Source organism: Puma concolor, chromosome B2, assembly GCF_028749965.1.
Source record: "Puma concolor isolate L17-30 chromosome B2, mPumCon1.1.hap2, whole genome shotgun sequence".
Classification (NCBI taxonomy): Eukaryota; Metazoa; Chordata; class Mammalia; order Carnivora; family Felidae; genus Puma; species Puma concolor.
In genome coordinates, this window is record NC_141671.1 from 107648601 (window position 1) to 107672810 (window position 24210).

Here is a 24210-nt window from a genome sequence, read left to right on the forward strand (position 1 = left end):
CCACTTTCCAACCGCAGATCCTCCTCTAATTGTAGCCTTTTGGACAAATACCTTACCTTTCTGGGTCTCAGTTTTCTCATCTGTAAAATGAGCATACTATTATCTACTTCATCAAGGTGTTTTGAAAATTAAATGAGATAATACATTTGGTAGCTTGGTTAGGCTATGTAGTTAAACTTAATGAATTATAGCTCTACTGTTAATTATAAGATAACAACAACAATAAAACCACAGATCCAGAAAATTGTGTGAACGTCTGTGCACAATTTGCCTGGAAACAACTTGACTTGAATTCTTTGGGAACATTTGGCATGGTCCAGAGCAAATAACCATGTGTGTATTCTTTTGAATACATGTAGAATGCACACCCTTTTTAATTGAACAGGAAGGGCCACCATTACTAATGGGTATCTATGTACACACATAGATATCTTACCAAGCAGAGTAGGCACCATGATAACTCGCCAACACCGACATCCTTCCAGATCCATGGCCCAGATCTCTTGCCCTTTGACAAAATATATCTGTGGTCTCTCTAGATCAGAGGTGTCAATAGTCATTGCTCCACTAAACTCGAATTGAGTAATGCTGCAAAAACACTGTTTCCTTCCATTTGAATGGTTTGTGGCTGTGGGTGGAAGAATGTGACTCAAGGTCTGGTTGATAATACTGTAGTAGAACATCTGGGGGCCCAAATCGGAAACTTCTGTCCAATACAGGCGACTATGGGGGAAAAAAAAAGACCCTCCAACTTAATGAGTAAAGCATATTATTGCAAACGTTAGTTTCCAATGAAGATTAATCATTCCTAACGACTGGAGAGACAAACACAGCCTTTGGAGAGAATGTGTCCACATGTGCAATAATCTTCTGAGATGGAGGGGGCCAAAAGCAATCTAGTTTGTACCATTTTCCCATGATTTCTCAATAAATGTGTTTACAACTAAAGCCTTGGACTAAAATGACCTGAGGGTGGTATACTGAATGGTTCATTAACGGCTGTACATGTGAAATACATTTGCCTACTTTTCATCAACACCCGTCTCCATTCCCCTCCTCTCAAGTTTGTTTCTGCTTCTTAATGCCCGTTAACAATCTAGTTTCAAAATAGAATAACCATGCTTATGACACAAATAAAATACATCTTTCAGCATGAAAAACTGCTATCAGTTGGTGAATGGAGGCCTTAAAACTCATCTTACAAGGACATTAATTAAAGATGGGTGAGCCCAGAATAGCATTAGCATGACATGCTGTCTATCTCCTGTTCATCTCCTGCCACTGTCTCAGTCCTCTTCTCATCCTTATCATCTGAGGTTATTAGGAAATCCACTGGTATGAAAATCTGCTTTAGTTTCCTATTGGTAATGACCCTAACTTTAGGTTAGCCAAATTGTCAGTATGGATTAAATTTGCATATTTGTGGCTATGGGCTCATAATTAACGTGGGGAGTTACTTACTATAAGTTAATATAGCTAGTCAAGGACCGTAAGCATCTTATTTTCCCATCAATAGCTTCTAATATTAAACCAAAGATATTGTATTGAATATGCCTCTATTTCATCACAACAGAAACAGATACTCATACTTTACATACCTTAAAAAAGGATATACAGAAAAAGAGATTATTGTTGAATTTCTATTGCAAATGTCCAGCTTTCTGGGGTACTTCACCTTGTGTTCAAGATCAACATCAAATATTTGCATGCCATTTTGTGATTCTTCTAGCACAAAGTAGAGATGCCTTGAAATCCAGTCAATTGTAATAATTGTGATATCAAAGACCAGTGCATCTCGGAAAATCTTAACAATAGGTAGAAAACACAGCCAAGGAGAGAGTGGTCATTCTTTTCCCCCCAAATCTGAGGACTTTTCGGTAATCTACCATATTACTTGTTTACTGCACTTCTCTGTAATCCAAAACGTCAATAGCTCTGTACTGTGTACCATTGTAACACTGGTCCTCTTCTCTTCTCACATTGTATTCTTTCTCCTGGTTAGCTTCCACTACCTTGACTTCAACTGTAATCCATTGACCAGTGCTACAAGAACAGTAGCAATATCCCTCACCGAGTTACTGATCCAAACTGACTACTGAACATCTCCATACGAATGATCCCAGGAAACAGAATTCATTACTCCACCCCAAACCCTTCTTTTCTCCTACAGATTACATTTTTATGGATTTCCAACATCCACCTGAGCAGCAATCCTGACAAATGTGGTTCATCCTTGACATCTTCCTCTCATGACTCCCCACGCTGAATTAGTCCCGTTTGAAATATGTCCCAAATTGGTCGTCTCCTTTCTCACCTCACTGGCTCTCATTTCCTGCCTGACATTTCCTGTCTGGCTTTCTGTGATAGCCTCCTAAGTGTCACAGATTTAACGTTCTCTAAGTCATGATTCACACCACGAATAGAGAGGTCTTTCTAAAACATAACTTGATCATGTGAATGACCCACTAAATTTCTTTAATGGCTTGATGTTGGCTTCAGGATTGGCCCTCCACACCTTAGCACAGTTAAGGAGGCCCATTATATTCAGGCCCCTCCCTACTACTTCAGCTTTTTCACCTGTCTTTTGTTCACCCTCACTCCCACCTTCATTCCAAGCTCACTCTATTTTCAGCCTCCTGGATGTGCTATGGCTCTCTTGTATTCCTGTCTTTGCACTTGCTACCCCTTAAGTTTTTCCCACCTTCACCTGGCTCATCTTCCCAAGGTGTCTTTCCACTCAACCACTCCAACCTGGATTGATCATCCATTTTCTGTGATGCCACCACATCCTGCCCTCAGCATAGCACGATAACGTCTTCTGTCTGTCTGTTCCACTAGCTGACACTCAATGAATGCCACCACATGCCAGGCATTGTGCTAAGTGCCTTACGTCGGTCATCTCATTTAATCTTCACAGGAACCATGTGAAGAGATGCCACAAGTTAAATAACTTGCTGATGGTCACAGATCTAGTAAATGGCGAAGCCAGAATTAAGTTCTAAATTTCAGATCCCAAAGCTCAGCCATGAATCATTACACACTACTGTCCTCCTAGTGTTAGACTGATACCAGACTGGGTTTGTTCAAAGACTGTGATTTTTTTTTCTTTTTTACCTCTATCCCAGGAACTAACACAGTGCCTTAAACCAAATAAAACTATTTGCAAAATTAATCCTGAATGATATTTGCCCAAAATCTAATCACTATTCATTTGTGACTAAATAATTACGCAACATTTGTCCTTTCCAACCATTCTAATCTTAATGGCTCGACCACTGACCAGCCTATTTAATTATAGGGTGGTGTGATATGTAAATTATCCATGTCCTTCCTTCCAGAATAGTTACATAGTGAAATACCTCAGAGCTGGATCTGTTGTGCATGTTCAGAAGGCAGAGTGAGTCTCCTTGAGCATAATATCCCATTCCATTATCAGCTGTGTAGCCCATGGTACTGATGTCTCCTTCTGCTGAAAATGTCCATGCAACGTGATTTTGATCCATATCTAATAAAACGATCTTGCTGTCAAAAAGAGTCATGAGATATGGAAATGGGTTGATTTCTGAAAACAAAAAACAAGTAGATAATACATATAAGAGAAAAAAAAAACTTTCATTTGGCAAAATCCCTTGATTCACTATCAGGCTATTCTGAAATCCATGGGTCTTCTCTGGGTTCATCTACTGTTCCAGTCTCAATCAACACTGCCAGGCGCCCTAAGCTCAGATTTGTTAAGTGTGTTTGGTGATAAAAAATTGGTTATTTGACTTTAACTTCAGCTCAGAAACAGCATTCATATCCCTGAGAATACCAAGGGTCAAAAATGTTTTTAAAATACGAATTGTTTTTTACACAGGTTTTAGGTAATGAATACCTGAGGTTCTGGACTTTACTGTGTCAGAAAATGGTCCAGGTCCTTTGGATGTGAAGGCTCGAACCTAGAGAAAGAAAAGGATACCAGAAAAATTGCATTCAACAGTGTCCTCAGTGACAGCAATTACGTTCTGAGACTGATAAATTATCGAAGGTTTCATTTCACAATTTTGGTATCAGTTATGAATAGTTTCTTTTTTCTGTCAGGTTTTTACTTAAATTCCAGTTAGTTAACACACAGTTAGTTTCCAGTGTAGAATTTAGAGATTCATCACTTACACACAATACCCTGTGCTCATCTGGACAAGTCTCCTTAATCCCCATCACCCATCTAGCCCATTCCCCACCCACCTCCCCTCCAGCAATCCTCAGTTTGCTCTCTGTAGTTAAGAGTCTGTTTCCTGGTTTGCCTTTCCTTCCCACCCCCATGTTCTTCTTCTGTTTTGTTTCTTCAGTTCCACATAGGAGTGAAATCATAGGGGTTTTTGTCTTTCTCTGACTGAATAGTTTCAAATAGTTACTTCCATCTGAGTATAAAGCAATAAATCACTAAAAGGTAAGTATTGCCCCACATTCATGCCGGTGGTGTGGTTTTTATCATTGCTATTGTTGTCTGGAACAGTACAAAATATTGGCACAAATCTCCCCTGCAAAAGATTTGAATTTCTAAAAAAGGTCTTTAGCTACTTCCAAAATGAAATTATATAGAACGTTTAACAGAAACAAAACTATGCATATTATGGTAAACTCCCACAGACTGTAAAATAAACAGCTAGAAGCTTTAAACAACCAAATTTACTGTACCTTTTAAAAAATGAGATTTGTAAAAGAAAAATAATAATTAAAACTTACATTTGAATATTAATTATGCATTTCAAACCACTTTTACATACATTATCTCTTTTAGTTCTCACAATTACTAAGAGCAGAAACTAGACAAAATCAGAATTAAGTAACTCATCCACAATGACATACACAGAAACTGGCATAAAAATCAAGTCTTGTGGGATTTGTATACTTATATACTGTACCACTCTGCATCCCGCTACCAAAGCCTTTTAAAAACAGCTTTTAGGGGTGCCTGGGTGGCTCAGTCGGTTAAGCACATGACTTCAGCTCAGGTCATGAGCTTGCAGTTTGTGAGTTCAAGCACCATGTCAGGCTCTGACAGCTCAAAGCCTGGAGCCTGCTTCGGACTCTGTGTTTCCCTCTCTCTCTGCCTCTCCTCCTCACACACTCTGTCTCTGTCTCTCTCTCAAAAATAAATACGTACTAAAAATTAAAAAAAAAAAAGAGGGGCGCCTGGGTGGCTCAATCGGTTGGGCGTCCGACTTCATGATCTCACAGTCCGTGAGTTTGAGCCCCGCATCAGGCTCTGTGCTGACAGCTCAGAGGCTGGAACCTGCTTCAGATTCTGTGTCTCCCTCTCTCTCTGCCCCTCCCCTGCTCATGCTCTGTCTCTCTCTGTCTCAAAAATAAATAAAACATTTAAAAAAATTAAGAAAAAAAAAGAAAACAGCTTTTAGTAGACGTCTTTTATAGTGTAATAAATCATTTCCACTTCCCAACCTTGCATGTGTATAACAGCCTATAAAGGAAATTGACACCCATAATGATGGACCCAAAAGGTAGATCCTCAAGTGCCCTCTCAGTCAACAAAGTATTAGATTATTTTTATTATACTTCTACTGTTAAATATATTTTACCATATTATACATACTACTATCTGTACATGGGGTGTGTGTATGTGTGTGTGTGTGTGTGTGTGTGTGTGTGCATTATGGTATGTACATATACCAAGACGTCTTCACTTTTGCACAAGACCACATTAAGTGAAACTCATGCATATCCGTGCATATCACCTTGCACAATCCTGCGATGACTGAGATCTGAAACTATATGTACATTTAGACAGATACACTTAACCAGAATATTTATTTAACCAGAACACACATAATTCTCAACAAATAAGAATGTGTACTATCTTTAACTTTTATGTACAACTTCTTCGATTAGTATATGTTGAACAAATATATTAACAAAATAACTATTAAATTAGAATTTTACAAAGAGAAAACAGATCCTTAGGAAACTCAAATCTCTAAAACACTCCCCAAAGCATTATGTTCCCCAAAAAGAAATGGGAAATAATTCTAAATATGTACAACATTGTCACCTGTAAGGGCGGACCTACGCCGGCCGACTCCATCTTGTTCTGTGTCCTCCACCTTGACCACGCCTCCTCCCCTTGAGTAACCTCCCGCTCACCCTTTCAAACTTCCCGATCAAAACACGCCCAGTGACCTGCGTAACAGGACTCCGAGCCTTCCCCAGCCAATCCGCCAAGGCCACAACCCTTCCCCAGCCAATCAGCTGAGGCCACAGCCATTACCTCACCAACTGCCCCTAGACCCCAATAAAACCTTTGTGCTTTTGAAACTCGCTCTCTCTCCCTGGCATCTCACCGCTGCATCGGTGCAGGTAGGGGATTGAGCTCGAGCTAGCTCGAATAAACGCTCTTTTGCTTTTACATCGGACTCGGCTCCCTGGTGGTCTTTGGGGATCACGAATTCTGGGCATAACATCACCAACTTGGTATTTAATGAAGATAAGAAAATCATCAAGCCATCTACCATAAGTAGAAAGCTATTTCATATTAAAGTTAAAATGCCCAAATGGGGTGGCAGTAACTTGTTATTCTTGACTCCTATTCTCACTTTCTCGTCTATCAGCAGCCAGACAGTAACTCTGAGATATCAACTACCTAGACCCTCAGGTTTTATTTCCAGCAGTAGCTCCAAGTTGGGGCATCCAGAGGATTCACAGTAGTGATGTGATCTGGGGGAAAGGATTCTAGCAGCTGGACTACAGAACACCACTTCCTAGCCATGCAGCTTTGGTAATTCACTGACACACCCAGGGACATGGCTCTTTCTTCACAGACAGTAAGGGGATCAAATGAGATAAGGAATATAAAAGCATCTACCCAGGTACACGACCTATAGTGATTACAGGGAAAAATAATGGTTTGTTCTGAATCTGAAAGCAAGAAAGCTGTCAAGCTGTCCTTTACCCTAGCTGTCCCCTCTCCCCTCTGTATCTTTGCCACCCACTTGACTTCTGTGACCATAGTGGATCTCAAATTATTGACAGAGTGGCAGAATTCTTAACCTAGTCCTTTAATCAGCCTTCTGTTTGCACCACTGAGACCCCTGTATCCCCGTTTTCACTCTTATACCTGGAAGGCAACAGTGTACCCGGGACTCATGCCTTCAAGCTGAAAAGACATCTCTGAGGGGGTTGCATTGACAGCCATCCAGTCTTCAAATGTTTTATTTGTGTCTCTCTGGTTGGATATTTGATAGAACATTTCAAATCTCGTTAACACACCGTTTTCATGCTTAGGCTTATTCCATCTAAATTCCACCACAACCTCGTTCTGGTTATGGTATTTCCCACTTGGTAATATAAATATCCTGGGATTCTGGGGTGCCGACGGAACTGAAAAGCAGAGACACAGATAGGGTAGAAAAGAATATAAAGTTGACTTTTTACCATTCATGATGAGGGGATGGAGAAACAGTAATAAATACTTCTCATTCCAGAAATCGAAGCATATCTATCTTGTTCTTCAGGAGAGAAGATTCCACAGATTTCTTCAGGAACCTATCCTGATATTTCAGCAAATCTTTCTTATCTGCAACCCAAATCCCTCTTACCACCACTTAGGCACATCTTTCTCATCTGTGCCCTGTATAGATGAAAGGTGGCTGGTTCTCCTTAAAAATACAATATTTACTCTCATCCTGCCACAGTGATTTACCTGGTGGTGGAAATGGCAGTCACAGGATGAAAGGCAGCAACTTGGCCTGGCCTTCAGCCAGTTCAGGATGTAAAATCCAGCATGTCACAGATCCAGGCCCTCTCACCTTGAACCCTTCCATGGAGCAGGGTATACCCCAAGAATATGGTTTGGAGGCTACCATTTATCCTAGAGCCGAACCAAGCAATTTAATGTCTCCTAGCCCTTCAATGAATTAATCTCCCTCTTAATCAAGAGAAATTCCTCTGCCTGATGTCCATGTCATTTCATGCAAGATGCCTGTCTTCCTTCTTCAGACTCCTCTACAAGGTCCCTTTCCACTATCCACTCCAGTCACATCGCTTCTCAATGTTCAACACTCACATCATTATCCAATCTCCAGGCCTTCTTACACTGTGCTTATATGGGATACCTTTCCTTGCATCATTCCCTAGAGCCCAGCTAGAACTCCCCCTCCCCAAAGGCCTTCGGTGGCCATTCCAGTCTATGACCATTGTCACCTCCTGAGAGTGGTGGGGCTGCTTGATAGAGGTGAAGCATTCTGTCTTGTCTATTTACTCTATGCCATTGAAACTCAGTTCTCACTGTCTCATTTCTGTTATCGTTGGAAGCCTGTGTTTATCTCTCTACTGTTTTATGAGCTCCATCAGAGAAAGCACCTTTCCTTATTCCTTGTTAAATCCCCTCAAATCTAGTATAGGACTAGCACACTGTAAGCGCTTAATAAATATTTGTCCATTTGAATAATTTCCCAACTATATTGTAAATTTCCTGAAAGCAAAGGCCAAATCTTTTCATTTTTTATTGCCCCCCAACATCCAGCAGAATGCTGATGACCCTAGGTCCCCAGTACATCCCCTGACAGACTCAGGCAAAACCATTTCCACGGAACAATCCTACCAAAGCTGACATCCCAAGATGATCTCAAAGAGAGCATACCTGGATTCAAATGCTAACTGCTCCAGGATCTACCCAGGCTCTACTATGTTCCTGTTGTGAGACTCATGGGTAAATATTGTTGAAAGAAACTTAACAGTTAAAAACAAACATACAAAAAATGCATATCTATGCCTATTGAGCTCTTTCTGCCTTCCAGGTCCTGTGCTAATAAGTTCATAATGAATAAATCATATGATACTATCATTTACCAGCATTTGAAGACAGGACTGAGTGGAGACTTGATAAAACGGCAGTGGAAAGTCTGGACTAAGTCCCAGCTATTCTACATTGGGCAACCTCTAGGCTTCTGCTTTCTCATTTGCATAACTGAGATAGTAACACCTGTGCTACCTTTCAGGGAGCAGGGGGGGGATCAAATGCAAGGAGGAAATGATGCTCTGACACGTAATAGGTGTGCAGTAAACGTTTAATAAAGGAGTGATACATATAAATGTGCTTTGTACATTTTGTAGTGATACACATGTAAAGACACGACTACTATCCTTTTTAAAACATATTCCAAAGGAAAACATTAAATTCAGGCATGAGTTATCCACCTATGGAAGCTTCTGAGTTACAATCTATGAGAACATCTTCAGACAAGCCTGACTTCCATGAAACTGTCCCCGCTATTATATTCCCGATTTCCTTCTCAAGTGTTTCACAAGTTACCTGAAACAGGTTTCTGCATCATATGTATTATTATAATCAAGTGAAACAATCTTTAAGAAATCTTTGGAATATGCTTTTGGAATAAATGATGCAGACTGATACTAATGGTGTTATTCTCATCTCCAAAAAGTCATTGAAAACGTATTGAATCTCAACACATCTACAGAACTGAAAGTTATTTTTAAAAATTATTAGCCATTTACTGTAGAGCATAGAAAATGAGGCTCTGCCCTTTTAAAAAGATCTTTTAACCCCTGTACCTGTTTCAGGTGCTCGAAGTGACAGAGATGTTTGGGGGCCCTTTCCCCAGTACGTATAAGGAGTGACAGAGAGATTAAATAAGGCATAGGGCTCCAGCCCTTCCACAGTAAATACAGGCGAAAGCTGCTGCTCACTAGCCAGGAACTAAAATATAAGAACAAAACATTATTTTCTTAGTGAGGGAGTCATAAAACCTTTTATTCCTAATGAACTAAAATCTCCAAACTTTGGTTCACCTGTGAACCAAAACGTGCAACTTTGGAAATGCTAATGTTGCTAAGTTCCATGTGGTTCCACATAGACCAGTTAAAATGCACCTAACATACCAGTCGTTAACATTAACCACAAAACAATCAGAGACTGGCTGCAAACAAGGGTTCTCAGGGGGCCCCTGGGGGGCTCAGTCAACTGAGTATCTGACTTTGGCTAAGGTCATGATCTCACAGTTCATGGGTTTGAGCCCCGCTTTGGTCTCTGTGCTGACAGCTCAGAGCCTGGAGCTTGCTTCAGATTTTGTGTCTCCCTCTCTTTCTGCCCCTCCCCTGCTCATTCTCATTCATTCTCTCTCTCTCTCTCTCTCTCTCTCAAAAATAAATAAACTTTTTTTTTAATTTTTAAAAAACATTCTCAGGAAAAACCTTTTCTTTTTTTAATTTTTTTTTTTTTTTAATTTTAGAGAGAGAGCATGAGTGGGGGACAGGGGCAGAGGGAGAGAGAGAAAATCTTAAGCAGTCTCCACACTCAGCATGGAGACCAATGAGGGGCTCAGTCCCACAACCCTGGGATCATGACCTGAACCAAAATCAAGAGTCAAATGCTCAGCCAACTGAGCCACCCAGGTGGCCCCTCAGGAAAAATCTTAATAATCAAATGCATTGGGAGCAACAAAGGAAACAGGCTTGGCTAAATGAAGGAAGCACAAATTAGTGTGGGCAGGGCTTATACAGTTGGTACAGCTGTTTGAGAAATGGAAGTTACTAGAACCAACACTATACCTTAGAATGAGAACTGAAATCCACACTGTAGAAAATTATACCCCAATCCACTGCTGGGGGAGCATTCCACAGGATTTGAAAACTTGAAGCATTTCCTTCAATCCTAAAGGAAGATTCTTGAACAGGATCTGGGATAACCTTGGGGGTAACAGAAAAGTTCCCTATGGGATGAAAGAAAGAATAGAGGGGGGAAAGAATTTAGGATTCTCAAACATCATAGAGAACATGGATAATTAACAGAAATTACTAATAATTAATACGAAAATAAAATTTCCCTTTCTTTTAATATATCCTAACAATCTTCTTTTTCTGACTGTTCCATGCTGCAAATTTGGATTAAGAGTAAAATGCAAGCAAACCAAGAGAAACTACAAAAGCCTTTTTCTTTTTAAAACTTTTTTTTTTAACATTTTAATTTTTTTTTTTTTTTTTTTTTTGAGAGGCAGAGAGAGACAGAGCATGGGGGGGGGCGGGGAGGGGCAAAGAAAGAGGGAGACACAGAATGCAAAGCAGTCTCCAGGTTCTGCAATGTCAGCACAGAGCTAGATGCAGGGCTCAAAGTCTGAGCTGAAGTCAGACACTTAACCGACTGAGCCACCTAGGCGCCTCTAAAATTTAATTCTTAAGAAAAAATTCCCAAAGGGGCACCTGAGTGGCTCAGGCGGTTGGCTGTCCAACTTTGGCTCAGGTCATGATCTCACAGTTCGTGAGTTCAAGCCCCGCTTCGGGGCTTAAATATTTTTTTAAGAAAACAAAACAAAACAAATCCCAAAGTAAACACTTATTTAACAAAACACGCTTGGAGGCAAGAGGGTAAACAGAAATAATATACTGTACTTGGCAGAGGCTTGAGGGATGTCTGAATGATTGTGAACTGATTAAATTTGGCTGGTTCCAAAACAGAGACACTGGTTCTCTGACTTATTTCCTGAGCTGTGATAATCCTAAAGCCATTGATCCAGAAGAGCCGACCACTATAGTACATCAGTGTATTCTGGGAAATTTCAGAAGTACTCCAGGCTGCAAACTCCGTGATGTTGATATCTCCAGCACTGCTAAAACATGGCAGCAATTAGACTGTGAATCTCAAGTTGGGGAAGGGCTGGTACATTCACGTACTGGAGAGAATGTATGTTTGTGAGGGTGTGTGTTTGTGGATGCAAAAACAAAAAGAAAATACTTTGCAACAATAATTATCGTTATTTTTAGTTCCGTATAAAGTTGATTTTTTTACGCTTTTCTTAAAGTATACCTAAAGCAAGTCTTCTAGGACTTTTCTCATTAATGTGATATTGCAATGGCAAGAGTATTACACAGATTTTAAGAAATACTGGTGATTCTCGGTAGTACCTATCTTAGAGGTGCAACCTACTGGCTGGTTTCTCCTCATCGGGCCACGCCTCCCTCTTACACTTGGTTAATCATGTTATTTATTTGCCACCCATTATTCTCTCCTGTTTGGTCCATCAATATATACTATTCACAACTGCTGCTTCAATGATACTTACTAACTTCGTTAGCTCATGCAGAATGCTTCTTTTCAGACTGGGAAATTCAAGTTAACAGACTATTATTTACATCGATGCTAGAGTTTTCTCTCCATGACACAGAATTGGGGTATAATTTTCACTTTAAAAATCTGCTTGGTAGTTTCTAAAAATCTCTCTTTCCTGGTACTCAATAAATAAAAACCACCTCAATGATTTTCAGTCTTTTGAAGTGGTGGTTTGACTATTTCTTTTCAAGATTTCTCGACATCTTTTTAGAGTGTTGACAGTTCCTTCTTTAGAAAAGTAGAAAGAATGGCACTTAAAATCAAAACAAATAAAGGTTTTGATTTGAGAATTTCACAATATCTCCTTGACAAAACTGTGACTACCTGAGAGGGCCAAAACTGGAAGTTGGGAACCTTATAAAGAAGTATATTCACCAGGACGATTCACATTGTCCTTTTTCTAGTGAAATACTCTATTTATACCTACGCAGTTCTGAAGACAGCATCTGGTTTGCCTTGTGGACTTTGACTTGCTTGTCTAATTTCACACCTTGTTATTTCTACTTCTCGTTAGAACTTTCCAGCAACCTTGTGAAATACATAAAACCCAGTTCCAAATGGAGGGAAGCTCACTAAACAGGATGCACTTGGGCTAGGAGGCTGGCCCTTCTGGACCACCCACAGAGCTGCTGATGCCTGTATCCTGTGAATGCCCTTGTGTTAGTTTAGCCCACCCGGTTGTTTGTTTCAGCATTTCCAAAGTGTCCCTAGGACAGCGGGTTTCCCCGCAGGGTGAGCCTGGATATCCCTTAGCTGCTCCTGGCATGGATGACCCCTCATTTCCAGTTGAAGACTCCTCCCTTATAAAAATCTCATGGACTAACCGGGAAATTCTTGACCTCCAATGTTCATGGCACTTCAGCAAAACCTCCTCACTTTCGAGAGGTCAGTATGGGGCTTCCTTCTACCTGTAATTTCAAACCCTTCAGTCCTCCACAACAAGTAAAGCTGGATTTAAATCAGAGCTCAACAAAAAAGTCATAAAAAGTCAAACTCTTCCATAAAGGGTGAAATATAGAGGTCAGCTGAGGTTACTGTGCTGAGGGTTCATTCATTTACTCATTCAGTCAACAAGTGTTTTGTGCCCCGTTCTGTGTTAGCCACTAGGAATACAGTGGTAAATAGACAAATACAATCCCTGCCCTCATAGAATACACAGGATAGCAGAAAAGGCAGTCTGGAAGAAGATGAGCAAACAACCATCTTTTGGCATCTGAATGGCACCGTAAAAGGGAAAGTAGAGCGGATTCCTTAACAAGGAGACCTACTGGGATCTGGTCAGAAAAAGTCTGGTCACATTAGGGGCGCCTGGGTGGCGCAGTCGGTTGAGCGTCCGACTTCAGCCAGGTCACGATCTCGCGGTCCGGGAGTTCGAGCCCCGCGTCAGGCTCTGGGCTGATGGCTCGGAGCCTGGAGCCTGTTTCCGATTCTGTGTCTCCCTCTCTCTCTGCCCCTCCCCCGTTCATGCTCCATCTCTCTCTGTCCCAAAAATAAATAAACGTTGAAAAAAAAAATTTTTTTTTTTTAAAAAAAAAAAAAAAAAAAAAGTCTGGTCACATTAGAGAACATGCTTAAACTGAGCCATACAGACCGAATACCAATTAACCAAGGGAACTGAGTCTGGGAACACTGCAGGCAGAGGGAACAGCAAGGGCATAGGGTCCCTTGGAGCATGTAATCAGTTCTGACATAACCAAATACATCTGAATTGTTGACGGGTGCACCCTCTTCAACTTCCAGGTCAGATATGTTGTTATACTTGTACCTGATTAATTCTTTTATAAACTAAAGGAAATTGATGGACTTAGGTGAAGGAAGAGCAATTTCAAGAGTAGATCCATCACAGGCACCTGGGTGGCACATTCAGTTGAGCATCTGACTTCAGGACTGGGCTCAGAGGTCATGATCTCTCTAGTTTGAGCCCTGCATCAGGCTCTGCGCTGACAGCGAGGAGCCTGCTTGGGATTCTCTGTCTCCCTCTCTCTCTGACCCTCCCCCACTCACTCTCTATCTCTAATTAATTAATTAATTAATTAAAGCTGCTGTGGCTATACTACTATCAGACAAAGTGGTCTCTAAGCAATGAGCATTACCATAGACTGATGAGGGCATTTTATAGTGACAAAAAGCAATATAATCAAGTATATAGATAATAATATAAATACAAAGCACCCAGATGAAGATGAAGAGAATCACCATAGACTAATGAGGGCATTTTATGTGATAAAAAGGCAATACACTCAAGTACATAGACAATAATATAAATACAAAGGACCCAGGTATATCAACTGTAGAGAACCATAGGCAAATCTACAATCATAGTTGAAGACTATGGCACCTCTTTTCAGTGACAGTACAAGTAGACACAAATATTTCAACTACACCATCAACTAATTTATGTACTTGACAGTTATAGACTACTATACCAGCTATTAATCTAATGATAATTAATCTAATAATCCAACAGATTATTAGCTGAATAAATATTCTTCTAGTGCACATGGAACATTCATCTTGATATACCCAATGGTGGGCCATAAAATGAGCCTAAATAAATGTCAAAAGATTGAAATTATATGGTGTATGTTTTTCAGCCACAATGATATTAAATTAGAAATTGATAGAAATAATACCCAAACAATCCCAAAATACTTCACAATTAAGCAAGGTACATTTTAAAAATACATGGATCAAAGAAAACTAATGAGAGAAATTAGAAAATATTTAGAAATTAGAAATTAGGAAAAATAATAAAACACAACATACTAAATTTTGTGGAATACCAACTAACACAGTCTTTAAAAAAATATACAGCTTTACATGTCAATATTATAAATATATTAACAGAATGATGTGAACACAATTTCTTCTTTCATCTTAAAACGCTAGAAATAGAAGAGGATATTATAAAAGAAGAAGAAATAATAAAAATAATACTGGAAAAGAGTAAAATTGAAAATGGAAAATCAACAAACTAAAAGCTAGTTCTTTTAAAACATTAATAAATTTGATAAACCCTTAACAGGAGTGATCAAAAAAAAATGTATCAATATCAGAGATATGAGGACACCACTAACGACCTTATAGACATTAAAGTGATAACACGGGACTATTATTAAATTTAATCTGACAACTCACTCAAACTGGATAAATTCCTAAAAAGACATGAATTAACAAAATTGATTCAAGAAGAAATAAAAATTTAAATAACCTTATACCCCTAAAATATATTAAATTTAAAGTCAAACAATTTTCCACAAAGAAAATTACAGGCCCAGATGGATTCACTGGTGGATACTATCAAAATTTAAGGAGGAATTAATATCAAAAACTCAGAAAATTGAGGAGGAGAGAATGTTTCCTAATTCATTGTAAAAGACCTTTATAACCCCCTAAAGCATTTCTGCATGAAACCAGAACAGTGAATTTAGCAATGAATCAAGATACCAAGTCAATATACAAAAATCAATTGAATTTCTCCATACTAGTAATAAGAATTTAGAAAATGAAATTTTTGAAAACACCACTTATAAAGCATCAAAAAAAAAAAAAAATCAGAGGGGAGCCTGGGTGGCTCAGTCAGATGGGTGTCCATCTTCAGCTCAGGTCATGGTCTCACGGTTCATGAGTTCAGGCCCCGCATTGGGCTTTCTGCTGTCAGCACAAAGCCCACTTTGAATCCTCTTATAAACCTGTCTCTCTGTCCCTCCCCTACTCTCACACTCTCTCTGAAAAATAAATAAACATTTATTTTATTTTATTTTATTTTATTTTATTTTTTTTTAATTTTTTTTTTAACGTTTATTTATTTTTGAGACAGAGAGAGACAGAGCATGAACGGGGGAGGGGCAGAGAGAGAGGGAGACACAGAACTGGAAGCAGGCTCCAGGCTCTGAGCCATCAGCCCAGAGCCCGACGCGGGGCTCAAACTCACGGTCCGTGAGATCGTGACCTGAGCTGAAGTCGGACACTCAACCGACTGAGCCACCCAGGCGCCCCCATTTTTTTTATTTTAAAAATCAGACACTTCAGGATTAATTAATGAAAGAAGTGCAAAATTTCTAAATTTCTTGGAACGCCTGGCTGTCTCAGTCGTTGGAGCACACGGCTTATAATCTTGGAGTTGTGAATTCAAGCCCCAGGTTGGGCATGGAAACTACTCTAAACAAAACAACAAAACAAAACAAAACAAAACTTCTGCACTGAAAATACAAAACACTGCTGAATAAAATTAAAGAAAACCAAAATAAATGAAGAGAGATACCATTTTTATTGATTGGAAGACTCAATATTTTATGATATCCGTTCTCCCTAAATTGATAAGAGACTTAAAATTCCAACAGGCTTTATTCTAGGAATTAGTGAGATGATTTTTAAATTTATTTGGAAAAGCAAAAGATCAAGAATAGCCAGAATTAAAATATTGAAAAAGAAAAACAAACTGAGGACCGAATATTAGCTATCTTTAAGTCTTTTTCTAAATTTATAGTAATCAAGAAAATGTAGAATTGGCATGAGATTAGACAAATATAATAAAGGAACAGAATAGAGAATCCAAAAATAGACCAAAATATATTCAGTCAAATAATTTTGAACAAGGGCACAAAGCAATTAAATAACATAAGGCAAATCTTTTTTTTTTTTTTAATTTTTTTTAACGTTTATTTATTTTTGAGACAGAGAGAGACAGAGCATGAACAGGGGAGGGGCAGAGAGAGAGGGAGACACAGAATCGGAAGGAGGCTCCAGGCTCTGAGCCATCAGCCCAGAGCCTGACGCGGGGCTCGAACTCACGGACCGTGAGATCGTGACCTGAGCCTAAGTCGGACGCTTAACCGACTGAGCCACCCAGGCGCCCCAAGGCAAATCTTTTTAACAAATAGTACTGGAACAATTGGATATTCATATGAAAAGGAAAGAAACATCTAAAAACCTATTTTAAGTGGATCACATATTTAAATATGGAAGCTAAAACAATAAAAAGTACATCATAGGGGCACCTGGGTGGCTCAGTCGGTTAAGTGTCCAGCTTCAGCTCAGGTCACAATCTCGCGGTCCGTGAGTTCGAGCCCTGCATCGGGCTCTGTGCTGACAGCTCAGAGCCTGGAGCCTCTTTCAGATTCTGTGTCTCCCTCTCTCTCTGCCCCTCCCCCACTCACACTCTGTCTCTCTCTCCTTCAAAAATAAATAAACATTAAAAAATTTTTTTAAAAAGTACATCATATAAAATTCTCACAACCTTGGGATAGGCAAAGATACCTTATAGAAGGCACAGAAAACACAAACCATAAAGAAAATAATTGATAAATTGGGTAAGTCAAAATTAAAAACTTCTACTCACCAAAATACACCACCAACAAATATATAGGTAAGCCAAACACTGAGAGAAAAATTTCACAACACATATACTTTACAAAGGACTTATATACATAATATATAAAGATCTCCTGCATCTCAATACGGACAAGATATACAGCCAATTAAATAGTGAGAAAAATACTTGAAGAGTCACATCACAACAGACAATATATAAATAGTCAATAACAAATTAAAAAGTGGTGAAAATTATTAGTTATTGGTGAAGTGTAAATTAAAAGTACAATGATATATTGCTACATACACCAATGAATGGTGAAAATTTGAAAGATTGCTAAAGCCAACTGTTGGGAGGATGTGGACGAACCAGAGCTGTCATACATCTCTGGAGGAAATGTAAAATGGTATAAACCCTCTGAAAACCAGGAAATTATTTAAGAAGTTAAGCATGTATCTTCCATGTCACCCAGCAATTCTACTCATAGGTATTTATCCAACAATACATCCAAAGCCTTGGGTATAAATATTTATACAATTTTATCCATAATAACCAAAATCGGGAAGCAATCCAAATGTCCATAAAGAGGAGAATGGATATGCCAACTATGGTATGTTCATGCAATGGAATACTACTCAGCAATAAAAAGGAAAGACTAATACTCTTAACAACATGGATGAATCATAAAGATATTATGCTAAGTAAAAGAAGCCAGACACAAAAGGTACATATTTCAGGGGCAGGGGGGGATTGATTGGGTAGGGGCACAGGAAAATTTCTGTGATGATGGACATATATGTGTCTTTTTTAAAAATTTTCTTTATTGTGCTTATTTATTTAGTTTTGAGAGAGAGAGAGCTTGAGCAGGGGAGGGGCAGAGAGAGAGGGAGAGAGAGAATCCCAAGCAGGCTCCACACTGTCAAAACAGAGCCCTATGTGAGGCTCAAACTCATGAACCATAAGATCATGACCTTATTCAAAACCAAGAGTCAAACACATAACCAGCTGAGCTACCCAGGCGCCCCTCAACATATCTGTGTCTTAAAATGTACTTGTCAAAACTGATATCGTGGAATACTGAAGATCTGAACATTTCATATTATGTACATTACACCTAATTTTAATAAGCAAAAATGTTAAAAAAAAAAAAAAAGAAAAGAAAGTGTAGGAAAAATACTAGAAAAAAAATGCCTTACAGTATTACTATGGAAGATGTGGAAATGCCAACAAGAGAACCAGGGGCTTAGTTTGAGGACACAGATTGAGAGAATAATTCATGTGCTTCTTTCGACTCCAGTCTTCATGTGTGCCATGCAGGATGATTCCTGCCTAACTCCATCATGTTAAGAAGAAGAAAAACACATCTATCCATTTCTTGGGCTCTTGAGGAGCATTCTTCTCAGTGCCTCCACTGTACTCTCTTTCTACCCCATCACAGTATTCACCATATTCTACTGTCATTAATTGTTTACAAACCTATCTTTCCCCACAAGCACAATGCCTGCAAAAACAGTGGACAACTAGTAAGTGCTTATTGGAAGAATAATGAATGCTCATGCACTGTCACATAACTGAGGGGTAAGTCATTCTCATCCTCAACAGATTGTTTTCAAGAGATACTACTTACCTCCACCCTCGAAGAACAGCTGTGTACAGGTGAATGCATTGACTGTCTTGAACCAACCAATACAGGAGCCCATCACTAAGGTCTAAAGTTAGAGCAACTACCTAAATAGAAAATAAGAAAATGAATCAAATGCATGTTTGGAGGAGACTTTTGTGAATAAGTCACACTTAAACTATAGATATCTCTTTAATGTCCTCTTTGGAATAATAAACTCGATAATTTTTACCTTTCGCTGAATAAAAAAATTATGTGAGATGCCTATTCCTATGTAACTTGGATATAAACACAAGTTTCCTAAAAGTCCTCAGAAGGCAGGGACTTCCACAGACTTAGCTCTGGTTGTTCTCAAAGTATGATTTTTGGACCAGCAGCATCAGCAGCACCTGCAAAGTTATTACAAATTTTCAACCACACTCCAGGTCCTACAGATGTCCAGGTGACATCTGAAAACCACTCCTTACTAATCTTTGTCTTTTTGTTACAGTCCATGCCTTAATTTTATGTCCCGTCATCCAGGAAAGGCCTGAGGAAAGACTGCTTCTCCTCTTGAAAGGAATTGAAAGGAGACTGCTTCTCCTCGTGAAACAGATTGCATAAGACAGAAGTTACAATTCAAGGGAACACTTTTGCTTTCTTTGGCTTTGTAGGAATTTTTCAAATAAGCTGAGATGGCCAGGTATATGACCCCAGAGTGGTGAAGTCTTTCTATAGCAGACCTAGAGGCTAAGAGAGATCAAGGATTAAAGTTGATGGCTACATCTCTAACAAAATTCTGCAGCATAAAAACAAAAATGATGAGCCAGTGAGAAATGTAAAAAGAATACAACAAGGTATCCAAGAACAAAAAAAAGGCACATCATTGCAAAAACCTCCAGCTGTCATATAAATCACAGCCTCTGTCTTCAAGGAAACGCAGTCTACTCCTTACCCACAAAATAAAAAACAAAAAACAAACAAAAAACTATCTAGCAATCCTCAGCCTTTTGGGAGTTGAATCATGTCCTTGCCTCAGGCTAAAAGAAATTTATTGATTATTGTGTCAGTTAAAGTGAAATCAGGTTAGTCTTGTTTCATTATTCATAATGAGATGCACTCAAGTTTTCTAAATCAAAAAGTCTGTTTTATCTCTTAAAAAAAGAATATTCTACAACTCCCTGTTCTAGAATACAGCAAACTATTCGAGTCATAGATAACATTCAGGTGTTGGGTCATTACCAATTCCTTTGCATCAGTCATTTGAGCCCATATTTAAACAGAGCCAGAGGACATTCCATAAATCTTTGGTAACCACTGTTGTCTAATAACAGCCATGCCTTGGAAATGCCAACAAGGCATAACTATAAACTTGAGATTTAATCCTGTGGTAACGTGCACTACATATATATATGAGCCCGCCCGATCCATCAGATGTGGCAGCGGCTATCTTTTCACGTTAGATGAATGTCTCACTGCATTCTCCCTTTTAATCACACAAATACCAAGCCTTTCTATAAATAATTGGCTGTTTATTTTATTACACCTACTGATTGCACAGTATCTCACGGCTCCATGATAAATTTATGCGTAACATATGAAGGGATGAATGACAGTGAAATGAAGAGTTCTGCTCGGTGCAAAATATGTCACCTTGAAAACACCCACTAGCATTAATGGAGGCAGATGGGTAAGACATCAAACCATGGAACCAAACTATAGATTTGTACAAGCAGCACTCCCCAGCCTGTGAAGGATTTGGAGTGGGAATTTAAAGAAGGATGTGTTTCCCCAAACATGCTGAGAAACCTAGTTTTCCACTCATTTACAGAAAAATCCCTATGGCCACTGTAGAACTTTCCAGAGTGAACATTACTCAAACAACGAGATCAGAGCACTGGGGGACATTACTGACAAAGTCCCAGGAACAGACAGAAAGTTACTCTTGAGATAGTATTTTTTTATCTTTAATATGCTTTTACAAAAATAAAAGTGCTTTCCCCCAGCACTTATAGAGACATAAAAAGATATACTTTTCCTATATTCAGACTCAAAGTTTCCAAAATAAAATTAAGGGATACTTTCATTATTTGACAGAAATGATTAATCTCTGCGTAAATTTGTATTTCTTTTAGGGGAGTGTGGGTGGCTCAGTTGGTTAAGTGTCTGACTCTTGATTTCAGCTCAGGTCATGATCTCATGGTTTGTGAGTTCAAGCCCCATACGGGGCTTTACGCTGACAGTGCAGATCCTGCTTGAGATTCTCTCTCTCTCTCTCTCTCTCTCTCTCTCTTTCTTGCTGCCCCTTCCCTGCTCACTCTCTTTTTTTTTTTTCTTTCAAAGTAAATAAGTAAAACTTTTAAAAAAATGCCCATGGAAAAAAAATTGCATTTCTTTTAAATATCTGTGCTATAATCTGTATATACAACTGAAACTAATGTAATGTTCTATGTCAATTATATCTCAATTTAAAAAATAAATAAATAAATAAATAATAAATTTTTAAAAATCCTAGAATTGGGGATCATGTGACTCAATAATTTGTTTATAAATGATCTGGTTTATTTATATTATGGGTGATTTATCTCTACTGGCAGAAAAAAAAATGATTAAAACAATAAGAAAAAAATTAAGGAATATCCTAGGTAGAAATAGTACGAGTGCTTTCTTTCTTTTTCATGCTTTTCTGTGATTTCTAAATTTCCTACAGGAAGCACAAAATTCAGAAATTTATGAACAGGAAAGACAAAATTCAGAAATTTCAGATGATAGCTACAGGGTATCAAGAAGATAGGTATTGCTTGTAGAAGTTGAAGATCAAGAAAAATAAGTTTTGCTTCTAGAAGCTGAGGAAGTAACATCTGTTTTAGAAATGTTCCTATATCAGGTGTGCTTTTCAGATTTAGTTGCAATAATAAGAGCTTAACCACTGAGTAGTTACCATGTGCCTCGCACTGTTCTCAGCATCTCACATTAATTATCTCATTTAATCTTTGCAACAACCCTAAGAGGTAGGACAATTGCTAACATTCCCATTTTTCAGACAAGGAAGCAAAGAGAAGTGAAATAATTTGCTAGGAGTCACAGTTTCTAGAGCAGTCAGTACCCAAAATTGATCAAAGATAATAAAACATCTACTCATTACTCAATAAGAAGCTCTAAAATAGCCAATACAATTCCTGAAGATTATAAAAACAGTCAGAAATTAAAGTGCTTTTAAGTGCGGGTCCTTTCCAGATACAGCAAAGTGTAAACATCTCCATATTGTATCTTAATTTGTTTAATTATTATGACAATCAAATAAGACTTAGAAAAAATTTGGTTACACCAAGATCTTACTGTAACAGTATTTCCTTTCAGATTCTACCTTAACTATTCCCTACAAGCAGAAACAGTATTATTGTAACTATTCGATAGCACTATTTAGTATGACTAAATGATCAGGTCTTATTTTTAAGTTGTCACCTTTTTCCCAGAAAACCAAGGCTGTGCCTGTATTACAAGGGAACTTTCTCCGTTTAGCCTGGTGCTTTCCACTGAGTGTAGTGTGGTCCAATAGAGATATCCTCGGACCGAATCCACCGCCATGTCGTTCACCAGCAACTTCACATGGGTCACAATGTCCGTGTGCCCTGTCAACAGAGACTGCCTTTGTATCTATAAAACATAATAGTAGGGTTGATTAATAATTTTCAAATGACACTGTCCTTTCTTAATAGTGTGTTGCAGAGGTGCCTGGGTGGCTCAGTCGGTTAAGCGTCCGACTTCGGCTCAGGTCATGATCTCACGGTCCGTGAGTTCGAGCCCCGTGTCGGGCTCTGTGCTGACAGCTCAGAGCCTGGAGCCTGTTTCAGATTCTGTGTCTCCCTCTTTCTCTCACCCTCCCCTGTTCATGCTCTCTCTGTGTCTCAAAAATAAATAAATGCTAAAAAAAAAAAAATTTAATAGTGTGTTGCAATCGTTAGTAAATTGTTACATTCTTCCCACTGCGAATGTTTATTAGCACTGTGTACTGGGTAGTGTGCAAAGCCTTGGGAGCAAAACAGTCATGGAAGCTGCCCTCGTTGAGCTTCTCTCTTTTCAGGACTCTAGGGAAAAAAAGGAGGCAAATTTACTTTGAATTAAAATACTTATTTTTCCTAATCTTACAACCCCACAATTCAAACACTGCTAGATAAGAATGTATTGGATAGCAATTGCATTACTAGGTATTTATACAAAGGATACAAAGATGCCAATTTGAAGGGGCACATGCACCCCAATATTTATAGCAGTGCTATCAACAATAGCCAAATTATATGGAAAGAGCCTAAAAGTCCATCGACTGATGAATGGATAAAGAAGATGTGGTATATACATACAATGGATTGTTACTCAGCAATCAAAAAGAATAAAATCTTGCCATTTGCAACAACGTGGATGGAACTAGAGTGTATTATGCTAAGCGAAATAAGTCAGAGAGAGACAAATGTCATATGATTTCATTCATATGTGGAATTTAAGAAACAAAACAGATGAACATAAAGGAAAGGAAAGAAAAAAATAAGATCAAAGCAGAGAAGGAGGCAGCCCACACGACACTCTTAAGGACAGAGAACAAACTAAGGGTTGCTGGAGGGGAGGTCGGTGGGGGGGATAAGCTAAATGGACAATAGGCACTAAGGAGGGCACTTGTTGGGATGAGCACTGAGTGTTGTATGTAAGTGATGAATCACTCAATTCTACTCCTGAAACCATTATTACACTATATGTTAGCCAACTTGGATTAAAATTTTTAAAAAGAGAGAGATATTTAAAAAAAAGTGTATTTGATTAGACTCCTGGAGAAGATGTATACATCCTGATAAATGATGACGTCTCTCCTTGCTGCTTTTTTTCAGTATATTTCCCTGATATTAATTATTGCCATTACTGAGTACTTATTGGGTGTCAGGCACAGAACATTTTTATCTTGAAATATTAGCTTTTGTAACCCTAACATTATGCCTCTAAAGGATTTCTATCACAAGTTAACTAGGTTCAAGGAATTTAAGTAATTTTTCCTAGAGTTAAACAGTTTTATAAGAGACAGAGAAAATACTTGAAACCACTTTTTATATTCACTCTTACACTTCCTCCTTCAAAACTTTTTTTTTAACTATTTTTAAACTAATCAATTTTAGGGTGTATTCTCAGATT

General features: G+C 38.6%; 1 protein-coding gene across 2 annotated transcripts in view; it reads right to left on the reverse strand.

Annotated features, from left to right (window-relative positions):
• The window catches only part of ROS1 (ROS proto-oncogene 1, receptor tyrosine kinase), a 118684-nt gene that overhangs the window by 52658 nt on the left and 41816 nt on the right, over positions 1–24210 (reverse strand). Inside the window, exons 17-26 of one of the 2 annotated variants that reach the window (XM_086707673.1) lie at positions 22498–22689; positions 19060–19160; positions 11401–11615; positions 10564–10724; positions 9568–9712; positions 7112–7374; positions 3875–3938; positions 3360–3562; positions 1599–1804; positions 437–723 (exon numbers count right to left, since the gene is read on the reverse strand). In XM_086707673.1, coding sequence (XP_086563799.1) covers positions 437–723; positions 1599–1804; positions 3360–3562; positions 3875–3938; positions 7112–7374; positions 9568–9712; positions 10564–10724; positions 11401–11615; positions 19060–19160; positions 22498–22689 — 1837 coding nt within the window. Of the gene's footprint in view, positions 1–436; positions 724–1598; positions 1805–3359; positions 3563–3874; positions 3939–7111; positions 7375–9567; positions 9713–10563; positions 10725–11400; positions 11619–19059; positions 19161–22497; positions 22690–24210 lie in introns of both variants that reach the window. The other variant, XM_086707674.1, reaches the window with a different exon arrangement.